General features: G+C 40.4%; 1 protein-coding gene across 1 annotated transcript in view; it reads left to right on the forward strand.

The window, feature by feature from the left end:
* The first annotated feature begins 272 nt into the window (after positions 1 to 272).
* LOC145988075 (long-chain-fatty-acid--CoA ligase 4-like) overlaps positions 273 to 14,830 on the forward strand; it is a 48,189-nt gene continuing 33,631 nt past the window's right edge. The window contains exon 1 of the mRNA XM_083122911.1: positions 273 to 549. Within this exon, the coding sequence (XP_082979037.1) occupies positions 539 to 549 (11 nt within the window). The 5' untranslated portion in view covers positions 273 to 538. The remainder of the gene's footprint in view (positions 550 to 14,830) is intronic.

Below are 14,830 nucleotides of genomic sequence, written 5' to 3' on the forward strand. Positions count from 1 at the left end.
CAGACTGCCGAGTTTTTTCTCGTCTCGTCTAGGTCTAGATACCGTCCCTTGTACGTACGTACAATGCGTTGTCTTCTGAAACCAAACAGCAGCTTCCCGCAGGCTTCTTCATCTTTGCAGTGTCCAACAGACTCGTGTCCTTGAAACCGCTTGTAGCACGTGAAGCACAATGTGGTTATTACGAGTTATATAACGCTTTGTTGTTTAGAGGTGAGCAAGCGCATCCAAGTCTTTCGGTGTCTCTCTAGAAGAGAAGAAAGCAGCCCAGCAAAAGCTATCAAAGTTTCACAGTTCCCTAACGGGCAGCTTGCACGTACGGTTCCCACATTCCAATATGATGGAAATTCATGACCAGACAAATTGAGCATACTTCATTACGCAACTACGAATAATTAATTGCTTACAAGTATGGACGGACAGTGACGAGGGGGTAAACGAAGGACAATCAACAAAGTGTGCTTTCTCGTTTTAAGAGTTCAGTTGGTGATCGGCTTCAGTGAGAGTGAGTTGGGTTCAATCTCAGAAGGGGGAAAGAAACATGTACCCGCAGTAAGTTTCATCGTTCTGTGTCAGTAGTTTTAGTTGTATATCCAAATGTTTTATATACATATTAATTACTTTCATTTACGTAATTAAGCATATAATTAGAACAAAGTTCCTTAACATTTTAGCGCTGTAAAAAGAATCATGGATTGGAATAGTCATGCTGTTATGTCTTCCGAGCATCGATAGAGTACTGGTTAACGCTGTCTCCTTGCAATCAAGGGTCATATAGGCTATGTCTATTTCACGGGGTTTAACCAGGATTTTCAAAAATTTGCAAAGTTTGGATAAGACAATACGAATAGGAATCCGAACAGTTTTAAAGTGGAATCCGAGCTATTGTACTACAATGTGCCTCTACCCGTGCATCGAACTCGGGATCCTTTGATTTTGATAACAAGACTAGAATTTTCAATGACGTAAATTTCAGTTCAAAAGCAATCAGTTCTATTTTGCTCCGTCTTCCTGTATTTGATGTTATAAAAGAGACATAATTATCAATCTCTAAAATAGTAACTTGAAATTAGTGGTATACGCATGTATGTATGTATGTATTTTCGTAATATTACGTCGCTTTTTCCGGCACTTTTTTCTAATCACGACTAAATTGGGGTACCAAAAATGCATAGTGGTTCCCAAACTTTTTCGTTTCACGGCTCCCTCAGTGTTTCAAAATTGTTCCGCGGCGCCCGAATCAGAATGTAGGCCTATCTAACACTTGCAACACTTAGTGTGGTTAGCTTGCTTCCTTAAGTTAAAAAATAAACACATATTTCAAATTCAGAAACATTTTACATGTAAAAACTACTAAAACCATGTGTAGACTCAGAGATGACCACGGTCGGGTTTGCGGACGCAGGTTGCGTCCACCAAAATTTTTTTGGAGGGGATTTTTTAATTTGCTTTTTTGCAATAGAAATTTGACTGAATAAAGTTTTCAGCATTCGACAGAAGTTCACCTTCGTTAACATGTAATAAATAATCACTTCGTATTCTAATATACTGCTAAGGGACGTGTAATAAGTATTATTTGGGGGTGACAGTGCCCAGTTCTTATTGAGTTTTAACTTATCAGGCGAATTCTTGTAGGGATTGATTGATTAAATTGGTGTTTGAAGTCCATTTTATGCACAGTAAGGCTAATCGGGACTGAACCTACAGTTTAAAGTGGGATCCGAACCACTATGTGCCTCCACCCGGGACCCCTTGATTGCAAGGCTATTTTAGGGAGATTGAGCATTAATTTTTTGGGGGGACTCAATAAAACTCTTGAAATTATCACTGAATTCTACTACGGGGGGATTGAACATTAAATTGGGGGAACTCTTGAGGGGGGGGATATCGAGGTAATGGATATCAATGTTAAGTCTTAGATTGGCACAGAATTTCTAAAGTAAGGGGGAATCGAACTTTAAAGTTCAGCGGGGGCAATATTTAGCGCTTTGGTATAAAATGTGTATGATGATCATTATTTAGGGTGTCATTATTCTATACCATTTGGAAGTTGCATGCTATCAAGTGAATTTTACTCTGAATTATTCATTAAGCGGGATAGTGGTGGGTGTTATAACCATCCGCCTTCGTTCCTTCACTCCTAAAACAAACATCTGATACATGAAAACGTAGTGAAGTAAAATATAGCACCGACTATTACACAAGACGTCCACGGGTAAATATTCGTTATTTTACGTCAATTTTTTGTCACGTTAGAATAATGAAGATGAGTGACTTTAGACACACCATTAGCTACGTGGAAAGGCGAAGTGGCCCCAAAAGCTCAGAGGCAAAATTGGTGCTGATGGAGCAAAAAGAGGAAAATTTGGAAGGAGTAATGGTCGCGGCCCCTTGTGCCAATATTAACTAGTTTAGTATTATTGCCAGTTTCGAAATAAATTTTCTAAATATTTTCTTGCTCGCTTCGCTCGCATTCCTGGTCCCACTGAACAAGGGGAAATAAATGGGGTAACAGGGCTCTGGAAGTGTCCTCTCCCGAAAACTTGTATTATTTTTTACAGATAACGGTGGATAATTTTCATGGTTCATTTTGTGATAACATTATATACGAGAAAGTAATTAAAAGCTTTTGATTGTCTTACCATTTACTTGATATTGTCCCACTTTTCCACCCCATTTCTTAGTGATTCACCCTTTTTCGTTTAGGCGCCCTGTGAAAGTATTGACGCTAAATTAAATATTCTTGTAAGTTTGTAAGTTTGCCAAGATATAGATATAAAAATTTTCCTTCTCCCTTCGCTCCCAATTATCCGTGTTGGACGTCTTGATAAGATGATTTTCAAGGATTATACTGCAGCTGCATTACGATTTGATTTAATTTTTGTTACTTACCGTAGCTTTTATTCCACTGGTTGATCGCAACGATGAGAATGAGTGGTGATATGATGAAATTGATGAAGGGACACCTAACAAAGAATACCATGCCCTAGCCCGGGATTCGAACCCGGGACCCCTGCCGTCGTAGTGCGCTGTGCTAACCAGTCCGCCACGAAGGTCGGCTGCTGCATTACGAGATATGAACAATATCCTTGATGTCGATTAATAACATCAGTTTTAAAGATATAATTATAACAGTGGAGTCGGCGTACTAACCTGTGTGCAATCACAGCGCAAAGCGGTTATTTTGAAAAAGTCCTGTTACCCTAATGGCTGCTTTGGGCAGAGGGAATTTTATCGTTGTCACTTCTTGCTCAAGTGGTGAACGTAATTGGTTGTTTGACCGCGAGTTTTTTCGTATGTAAACGCTGCAACAGAGGGTCAATGCCATAAAGGCGGTCTCCGCGCCGGTTCCTCGCCCGGCGGTACTGTACGAGGGTTGTTTGAATATTTTAGTAAATTTTCAGATGATGCCGCACTTCATAAGGTGAATAGATCATTTTCCCCAAACAGTCCAAAAAGTGTTTCTCCAACAGGAGAACGCGTCAAGCCATTCCACAAATCGAACGTCGCAATGACAAAATTACACGAATTTTGCTTCGTATTTATTCCCCATGTAGCCTATTCACAGGACTCGGCTCGTGCGATATCTTCCTGCAACTGCATCATTTGACTAAATATACTACATAGTAACGCATTGTAAATAACCAGATACAACAGAAAAATAAATAATGTAACTTGTCGCATGAAGTGATATTTGCACTTGAGATACAATCCAGAAAATTTCGACTTTGCAATTCTCTAAGCATAGAAGGAGAATTTGTTGCAGGAGGCACCAAATTATATTTTCACTGTCTATGGCTCTGTGTGTGAAACAATAATTGAATAGTCAAACGAACAAACCAGTTTTGGTTAAGACAACTCCAGTTCGAATATTTTGTGTGCCCCACTGGCGTAGGCAGGATTTGAGGAAGGTGATGATGCTGCAGCTCCTGAAATTTTTAGAAAATCAATTTTTACAAATGAAAGCAGTAAAAACTCGGGAAAAGGCAAAATGATAAATGCAAACTCCTCTTCAAACGACCCCCGATTACCATTTTTTCCTTGAACAATTTTTAAAATGAAGGTAAAAAATGATATTGGCGAATATATACTGTATCCCATCCCCTCCCAGAATGCAGGGCCCCTCCGAAAAAAAATCCTGCGTACGCCATTGGTGTGTCCAGTTAGATTTTTCTATCTTATCATTAAGTTGCGGGCTTTCTAACATTAGCCCGTTCAAAAACACTGTTTACACATAATTAATTTTCTGAGATTTCAAATTATCTAACCAAACAATGTGCTCGCTTTCTGCATGTCGAAAGTTTACATTTTAAGATAAAACTGTCGACCACTTGACAGGCTATTGCATTCAAATTAAAATCAGTTACTATGTATTTATCAAAATTATTTTGGGGGGGATTATGATGAACAAATTTGAGGGGGATTGCGTTCAGGGTCTTGGGGGGGGGGGATTGGGCACCCCTGTGTAGACTAACAAGTTAGTGTCATTTGAGTGAAAATGTTGGAACATTTCGCGGCGCCCCTCTAAGCCAGCCACGGCGCAAACTTTGGGAACCACTGCATTAAATCTATGTTGATCCACAATACAAATAACCCCCTAAACTCGACGAAGCACCCTCTCCCTCGCTAGGATTTCCTACTTCGAGCAGTGGCGGTCCGTGGTCTGGCTCTATGGGTGTGCACTTTAGTCTCGCGTCCACCCCTGTCAAATACTCGCACCCGTGTTTGCGTACATAATGATGCTTAATATATTGGTAACCCAAGTTTTGATCACCTTTCACTGAAAATGAGGCTATGACAGAGTTTCATTTCATGATTTTTTTTAACACTGTTTTTTTACAAATTTCAAATATTTCGGAAATTATCCAGCCAATCACGAGAAGAGCGATGTTATTGTGCAATATGTAATTCAGCATCGATAACCTGACAAAATAACTCAAAACATAGAAATACCTATCTACAATATCAATACTATTGTCGATTTGTAAATTATTTCATAAAAACTTCCTCCTCTGCTCCGCTGATATTAATGAACAAGGCGAGAATAATAACATTGGCGTACACCAAAGAAGCCAATCCAACTACCACATGGAGGAAATCAATTGTAATATATCTAGCTGTTGTTTATTTCTAATGACAGACTGATCAAACCAGTGCCGGATCTACAAATCTAGGGCCCCCATCGCAAAATATTACCAGAGGCCCCCCTCTACCTACCTTCACACACACACACACACTCACACACAGATATACATATAGGTAATCACCCTCTAGTCCCTTATATGTGTCTTTGTCAACATGAGATCAAGAATTACACACACACATACATATTATATATATATATATATATATATATATATATATATAACGGGAAGGGGGTGATGTGCATAGGCCCAGATTTCTTCAGAGATGCGGGGGTGCATCGTCAAAGCTAAGTAAAACATAAATACTGATTTCTTTCTGTTTGCGGGGGGCAAAGGTTTTTTTCTTTCAAGTTGGGACCTTATGCACTTGAGTTAGACTTTGAAAAATTGTAATTACAATAGCTTTGACAACAAAACATATATATCAGGGTACATTGAACTTTATTAGTCGGACAAAAATTTCACTGTACTACTGTGATTATGTAATTATACAACATAATACTTTACATGTAACTTTTGACTGAGAATTTGATTACGATATTCGGTTTATACTTATTCCTACAATCCTTTATAGGAGTATTCACACATATTTACATAAAGAAGGAAAGCCGAAGATAAAATTTTCATTCAGCCGAGGTCGATTTTTGGCACCCCAACTGTCCACCCTGTCACCCCGCCTCAACTTTCTACCCTGATCCCACTACCTTCCACCAATAAAAAACTTGGCCTTGCTGTATATTTACGGTTTTAAAAACGATAAATAGTAGCCTTGCATTTTCAATGTCTTAATGTCAAAGAACGCGTATATTGTAGAGTGATATCAAAATAACAGTAGTCTCTTAAATTGCTACATGTTTCAATATACATTGGTCACTGAGAAGTAACTTCAATTATTTTTTCTCTACACAAATCCAACTCTTTATAAAACAAATATCCACATTTATAATCAGAAATAAGGGTTTGGCTCTACTAAATCGGGAGGCCCTGGTCTGGTTAAGCATTGGTATAAATATGTAACAATGCAACTTTCAGCCACATCAATGCAGTATGAAGTAGCACACACATGTTTACCGGTACATGTAAAAACATACTAATGCTGATTATATAAAACTGGCATATTGAAAACAGAATACTTTCAACTTCTGCTTGACTTTTTCGAAGGAAAACAATGGTGCCTATTTTCCAATGGACTGACTCATTCAAGAGCATGTATACAGTATTCCCATGCTTCTTCCTCTATGCTCGCATATATTCATTCATAATACGTTTTCCTTAATTCATTGTCGATTTGAAAAAAGGAAATAGTGAAATAGTAAACACACAAGCACAAGAACGACACTCAAACCATACTCAAACTGATTGATAGTTCCACATTACCGATTCTGCCCATTTCAGAGCAGAATCCTGCGTAATTTCCCACTTGTTGTGTGCGAAGTTTCTGTGTGCAAAAGTTATGTATTATGTTAAAAGTTATACATTGGGCCCCGTATAGGCGCGGAAGGGGGGAGAGGAGAACTGGAGGGGCCCGGGTCCCCCCGGCCCCTCCGGTTTCGGCGCCCTTGGTAATGTGATATATATTATATATATAACTATTTTCTCATACCTAGAAAATGATATATGTGTTAAAATCATGCAGTCATAACTTTTTCCTGTTGAAGAAACCTTCACCACTTCATTTCTCGTGAAATTCTACCCTAACTGCCACGCGGGAGACCCTTAGAGGGCTGCATAGTCTGCCTTTTACCTACCCACTGCCCGCTTGCCCTCGAGGACAGGTATACCTGCTTGCCTGCTCACGGCAACGAGTCGACTTGCGTCTTTACCCGGGTTCTTGGTCTTCAAGGCGCTCTGCGCTTACAAGGTAACTGGGCATTCAACAAGACCCGGGCGCCTGCAAAACCTGCTGGAAGGAAACAGCCCTCCGGCAGCGTGTCGCTCCAGGTGTTTCATCACCACGTGGACGGCTGCAGCCAGTGTTGCCTACTTACGTAGCTCCTAAATCCTACGAAGTCCTAGGAGGAGCTCTCTCCTCCAAGGAGAATTTATATACTTAGCAATTTCAGTTCAGCGTAAGCAGTTTTTATCTTATTGCCAGGAAATGCACGCAGTATTACAGCTTCATTTATCTAAATGAATGATCGAGCAAACAAACATCTCCTCACTGAAAACTAATTGTTTTTCATTGCATGGTGCCTTAACCAGGCACGCAGTGGCGCAACCAGAGGGGGCAGGGTGCATTGCTCACAACCTTGGACGGAAATTAAGTCTAGCGGAGAGGTCAGGGTGGGGGTCAAACATTAAAGTACAAGAAAAAACAGGCTAGCAGAATTTAAGAGTAGCAGGGCTAAAGGGTACTCAAGATGGAATTAATTTTCATATTTTTCTTGCATTTTCATTCCAGACGGCCAACGGCACCTGCAAGGGGCGGGGGGGATGGAGAGGTAATTGCAACCCCTTGATTTCAAATTTTACGAAAGTAGAAATATATCATAAAATATTATACAGTCTCATCAAGTTCAATGCCGTAGCAAAGGGGTAGCGGGAGTCGGCCCTGAGCACCGAACGATCTAAGTGAGAAAAGTTTTAAAACAGAGAATGCTATGGCGGCCCGTGATATTATTTGCTATTAATGTTGGTTTGTTACGAGTTGGATGAATTGATTATGTAATACGTCGCTCCATGTGAAAAGAAAATATTGTAGATGGAAATTTTACATGCCATATGTATGTACGTTCGGAATGCATTTATCATGCACTTTCTTTCTTTCAAAAACAATTGTGTGCTTGTTTTCCATTATTAGCTAATGTGAAATTGACGTGTTGAAAAAAAATATTTCTAATCCTCTGTTTCAACACAAATACGTGAGAACGGACTTCTACCCCTTCTTTGCGTGATTTATGAGGAAAATAATGCCTTTCATGCTACTTTATTACTATTATTGTGATTGTTGTTGTTGGCACGTTTATCCAAGTACTTGAAACCCCCCTCCCCAAACGAGGGTAACGGCAATGCCCCTGGCTGGCTACGGCCCTGGTGTTCGCAGTAGAACAGTGTGTTTTTCGACTCGCGACCTCGGCGTCGAACGTGACATGTTTCAGTCCTGCCCTATATCACTATATATACGTAAATTGGTTGTTTACGACATATACTTATGGATCCTGTGCCACGGAAAACCTATTTCAATGAATGTGTGTGTGTGTGGGGGGGGGGGTAGCAACATTCGTAAATCTCATTTCATTGGTGATGTGGCTTACGAAGTTTTGAGTTCCCTTTCTTAAGTAGTGAAAATCTATTGCAGTTCGCAACACCGCAGAACGGTGTGGGCGCGGTGCAGTTTCTACTCGAAGCAACTACGTCATGCAGAGGGAGGGGTCTGCAGTTGATGGAAAGAACGAACTGAGACCTACTAGGTATCGTAAGACTGCGGGTACCCGGCGGGTCTACAATGCCTGCCAGGAACGATCTGGGCAGGTGGTCAGACAAGCTGCTCAAGCGAGGGTGTTGCGCAGGTTGCATGGCATTTCAGGAGCGATGTCTCGCGAACGGGTCTGCTCCAGGTCTTGTGCAGGCCTCTGGAGACCCTAGGTGGGTGATCTAAGGTCGGGATTTTCCCGGCTTTTCCCCCGCATAAAGCAGCTCCAGGGCCCACCCAGCCTCAAATTAAATGGTACCCGGTGGGGAGTAAAGGCGGGCGGAGCCTGCCGCTGATCACATCACTTCCAAGATTTCCGATATCGGAAATTTGTGGAGCCCTACTCCTACATACCCTAAATGTGCCTTCATGGCACGGTGCTATATGCGCAGTGAGCTTTAACTTTGCCTTTACCTGTATATATTTAGGCGCGTATATTCTAGGCTATCGCCGAAGCCCAGATTAAATACAGAAAATAATCGACTATCAAATGCGACTAATGCTTCACTCTCAAACAACGACCTCGGGAAAAAATGATAGTATAAAACCCGCAACTCCTGTGCACCGTACTCCCGCGAGGAGAGGAGGGGGAGAGTGGACCATGCTTCCTTATGGCCCGAGCTGAACGTAAGAAAAGGCTGCGCGGGGATTTTTCGTCCATGGTTTGTTTTCCTTGTGCTCGCTCTATACATGGGAATGGACTCCTTTCCTTTAAAACTACCACCAGACTTCAGCGGTTAAATTCTTCCCCGACCATCGCCTGGAGGCGGTCGGTGACGTATTTGTAGTGGCTTCTTAGACAGGGAACTCTTCGTTTTACAACGTTTTTCTTTCAACCCCTCTGCTGCTTTTTTTTATGACTGGCTGGGGTAGACTGACTGACCGGAGATGACAAAGGGCATTTTGCGAGAGGAAGTTTAAGAAAATTAGGTTTCTTACTGTCAGTGGCGTTGCGTGCGGTTCGCATACGAGTGTTCACAATAATGTTTTTGTACTGAATGCAGATTTACTCCTCTCCCTTGTAACTTCATCTTCAATTGAAAAAGTGAGAATAACAGTTTAATTTACTTTCAACAATTTTCCCCCAAATTTACGCTATATTTGAAGTAATACAAGAAGGACCATGGGGATAATGTCCCTCTCCCCCTTAAAATCCGCCAGGTTTAGTGAATTCTCGCTAAAGTTTGAACTATGTAGCACAGACATTTTCTAGTCTCCCTAGACATGCCTTGTATATGCTGCACTCTGTGCCGAATGCAAGAAGTATTTCCGCTTGCATCAGTGTTCGCACAGCGAAGTGAACATATTCGGGGTATAGTGGACAACAGCCCCTTAGCTGCCAGCTCTATGCAACACGCACAGCAATTGTGTTCAACGCCCTCCGTGGAACACCGTGGGAGTCAGTGTTACCAACTATCTAGAGAAGTTATCAGACGTGAAAGAAGTCGTGTCAGAGTAAATTGTGTATATATACTCGTACATCAAACATAGAATTTTTTCGAATAAATATACGTAGGCCTATGAGTGTGTGCATTTAATATGTACGTAATTTAAGACATGTACATGAGTGTTCATGTGCTCATGCGAACATTATCAGGCGACGCGCCTGCTTACTGTGTGGATTTTCTTAAATGTATTGAGTGAGTGAATTACGTATATATGTTTTGAATGATCTGTGCTGCGTCGTGTAGTGAACGAAAATGAATAACATAATTAACGAACTATTGCCGAAACAATTTACTCTGCTTTGGCATGAGGATAAACTTCAAATCGTGAAAATATGCAGGCCTCTGGCATCGCAAAGAAGAGAAGAATGGATTTGATTTGTTATTTTGCGTTGCTCTTCTGCCACTTTAGCTAATCACGACGATGAGAATGATTGACGATACGATTAAATTCATGAAGGGTCATTCACAAAGAATACCCATGCCCATGCCTGGATTTGAGCCCGGGACCCCTGGCGTCGTAGTGCGCTGTGCTAATAACCATTTTACCACAGAGGTTGCCAAGAGAAGAATGGAGTTCCTGTCCAAATTAAATATTCAAGGTAAGCAATTTATTATACGCGTATATTTTATTCTCGCACGTAGGCCTACATAAATATTTCACAATATGGGCCTCTATATTTTATAAATAACCATGAAATATTTGAAATGTTTTCCTTATTGTTTTATATTAATGAAACAGTGATATTTTTATAATTATTAGTAAATTGTAATGTATGTATTTTTAATCGCAATATCACATCACCTTAATGTCCAAGAAATTGAACGAAAAAGAGCGTCCCATTTGAACATTATGATAAAAAGAGATAGCCCAGGTTTTGAACCCAGCATACGCCACTGTATATATTGTATTCGTTTCTGTACCCCTGAGTAACTAACGTTTATTTTTTACATACGTCAACCCTCTACTATGTCTATGGCTGAGGACCCCCTAAAGACTTACTTGTCTCCAACTCCCCCCCTCCCCCCGCACTTTGGGGTTTTGCGGGTTGTAGATCCGGCACTGGATCGAACCAAGCAAATCAAGCGAAATAAAGAGAATAATAAATCTTAAAGAAAATTACAGTACTCACTCAGTTCACACTGCCCTGCTTTGTAAATCAGAATTTTTCCCATCCCTTCCACCGTATCCATATATTACTGCAGTTGCTACAGATTTTGTAGCTAACTTCCCTCCAAAAATTCAACAACGTTAAATATTAAGTGTCTGCTTTCGCTATGTACAGTTTCTCTATCCATCATGAAATCAAACAGTTTGCACTGAAACAGGTACGAGCTTTTGACAACGCTAAACAATTTTCCAACTCAGTAACAGAAACACACAATGCAAACAGCTGGCTGATTGATGCAAGTTCCCTCCGCGTAGATAATTCGGCTACTGCGCCACAGAGACCGTTTATTTTGGCCAAGATGCACTAAGCAAAGGCAATATCAGGCATGTTTAAAACACCCGTCTCGCTTTCAGTTGCCCACCTCACCTTCCCCCTTTTCTTCCCCTGTCATGCTCGGATCGGGACAGAATCGGAGGGACAATATACCACCGAAATTTCCCTTCTTTTTTTTTAAAAAAAAAAAACCTCAATAGGTGTGTTTCACCTACGTCACAAACTGTTGCATTGTGGGATCGAGCAGCCATGATTGAGGCCGGTTCTTGTGAGCATACGGAATTTAAGCGGGCGGGAAATTGGAACCTTGTTTACGATGGTACATTGTGCAGTATTCGGTTGTTTAACAGAAACTCACTTTTATCCTCCAATTTCCCGAGAAAGAACAGAAGGTGCGCTCACGTCACAGAACTCGGTAATTGTTAATCAGAAGATTGGCGAGAATAAATTGTGCCAACATTAATGAACAAAGCAAACATTACAGAGTGTGGAGTGAACATTTCCTCTCAGGTAAGTTCATACATCACCTTTCTCTGTGACTTTTAGTACAAATGGAACCATCTGGTGTGTTTAATCATACTTGCAAGTAGTGTTTCTTTGTTTTTGTTTGTCCGATAAATTTGGGGATAAAAATGATAATCTTCAAAGTTTAATTCATCTTGATAATTTTACGTTTGTACTTGATTATTTATATTTCGTTATTTAACATAAACTATTACTCCCTCTGTCCCATAATTATTGTCCGGTACAATTTTGTGTGTTGTCCCATAATAATTGTCCGATACGCAAACTGTGACATTGGTGTATACAGAAGAAGAAAATTACAACGTTATTACTCAAGGATCAGTACAAATTGGCCGATCAAGTATCCAAAAGGACATAAATAAAATGTCACCATTTTGGCATACCGGACTATAATTATGGGACAGAGGGAGTATTAATTTTTTAGCCGATCCATGAGAAAAGGTGCTGGTAGTAGGCTTTGCGTACTGTCAGGAAAAAAGCACTGTTTGATTAAAACATATTAATGATACATCAAAGTATCCCAAATTGAGTTGGTTTATTTTACTTCGCTTTTCTGCCAGTTTTGGCTAATGGTGAAGACAAGGCTGAGTGATGATGATATGATGAAATTGATTAAGGGAAACTCACAAAGAAAACTCATGCCCAAGCCAGGATTCGGACCCGGACCCCTGGCATCGTAGCGCGCTATGTTAACCACTCCTCCAAGGAGGACATCATATCCAAAATTGTTAAAGCAAGGAGTGAAATTACTGTTCTTGAGCAACTCAACATTTACGTTACAGCGCTTGAACACACCTTAAAGTGAAACAGAGACGATAATGGCAGAGCCTTGAAAATATTAGTAAATCTGTACTGAATGTAAATATTTCAAGCAGAATCCGAACCACTAAGAAATACGAAAACGAATTGATTCCAGGTAGCTGGGTCAAGTCATTAACACACGCGCACCAGAATTGGACAAAGGTTTAGGCCCCATTTCATTTCGTTATCGTCCAGTTCATATGGATCTACACCTCAAAACTTCGCCTTTTCTCCATATCGTTTTGTGTCGACTGCGCAAGGAGCTTGAACACGAAATATTACCGCGATTTCCAGATGGCACAACATTGTCATTAATTGTATGCAATGTCACCGAAATTTTACACAGTACTAACAACAAACGTACAGTTGGTGCAGATATAACGAACGTTACGTGCAAAAAGAGAATTGGTCCCATTCTCCTACGTGGTGGGTATTTCCTTGCAGACGACAAACAACTCGGCCGCAAACATGGCGGCGGTGCGAATTCTGACTTCACATGAAACCCACCTATTTGCAATGATGTATGGCTTGCCTGGACTCTGTCACACGATCTCCAATAAAATGGGTTTGCAACACTACATTTGCTACCACACCGATCGCTGCGTTCATGGCTTTCCTGAATGATGCAACCACCCCTCACACGGTGCTCAAGACAAAAGACCCAATCAGCGTCCTCTACGCGACTGCTGCAACAACGTCATAGGTAGCGAAACTAACATTGTGTTCAAGCCTCAAGCCCCGAGCGCGGCTCGGTCTACGCGGGTTGATATCAGTGATCGCAGGCTTCTCCATCATCTCTCTTGGTGGAGCGGTGTGGGAACACTTGATGTTTCGAGGGAGATAGAGTTCAATAAATAAGTATAATAATAATAATGATTTGCATTACAGATTTATATGGGTGTGCACGTGCGAATAGGCACAAGCCGCTACTAACTTCGAGTACTAACTACAACTGTTTTCTTTACTATTATTATATATATATATATATATATATATATATATATATATATATATATATATACACACATTTCACACAGTTAGCCCACTGAAATGCATACTTATTCTACTTTTCATTAACTTTTACACATTTCACTTAAAAAGATTATGGGGAGAGAATTTTAGTCACAAAAGTTAGAAGGTTATGTTATCTGACTTTTCACCAAAAATCCTCATTTTTTTAAATTTTGTGAAAACTCATGGAACCAAATGTTATTTGGATTAAGTGCTAGTCAATGAAAACATGATGTTCTGACACGGTTCCTTCATTTTGCGTTCATTTTTTCGTCCAACAAATTCTTAACTTTGATTATTCTGATGAGAAACTAATTAAGTGTAGTTAGTTCCTTAATCGACTAAAGAAAAACACAAAAGTATTTGCTTTCTTCTATTTTAAAATAAGCTATGACGAGGGTGGGTAGATTGACCTTTTCAACAACCACGGCTGCCCGCCACAATTCATCCCGCCCGCTTAAAATTTCTAGCACTGCCCCTGTTATTAGACAACCCAAATTACAATCAAATATAACGGCCCGTCGGATACCAACTTCAACTTCTTTAGCAAAAGGTGGTAGGGAGTAAATTTAAACATTAATTTATTGTTGAACCTCAATAACATTTACATACTCTCAGTGGCATGTCCAAGGTGTGTTGGTGGAGTTACACCCCCTCCCCCTTTGGTCCACAAGGAGTCCCGGGTTCGATACCCGGTGGAGGCACATGGCACAGTGGTTCGGATCCCACTTTAAACTGTAGGTCCAGTTCCGAATAGCCTTATTGTGCATAAAGTGGACTTAAACACCAACTCAATCAATCAATCAATCCTTTGGTCCAGTTTTCCTTTAAAAATATAGTTACATTACACGAAAAATGGAAATATAGCACGGAATTCCAAAAAGAAAAAGCCCCAACCTTCGAATCATACATTTTTTTGCGCACGGCAAGAATTATTACAGAGTTGCAAAATATTATGAAATAAGCTTCTTAGAAGCATACTTTTCAGGATATTTTAGGGGTTCCCCTATGGCTAGGGACATGCATATTTCGTTTTTGACGAAAAAACGA

This window comes from Lepisma saccharinum, chromosome 5, assembly GCF_977018435.1.
Source record: "Lepisma saccharinum chromosome 5, izLepSacc3.1, whole genome shotgun sequence".
NCBI classification, from domain to species: Eukaryota; Metazoa; Arthropoda; class Insecta; order Zygentoma; family Lepismatidae; genus Lepisma; species Lepisma saccharinum.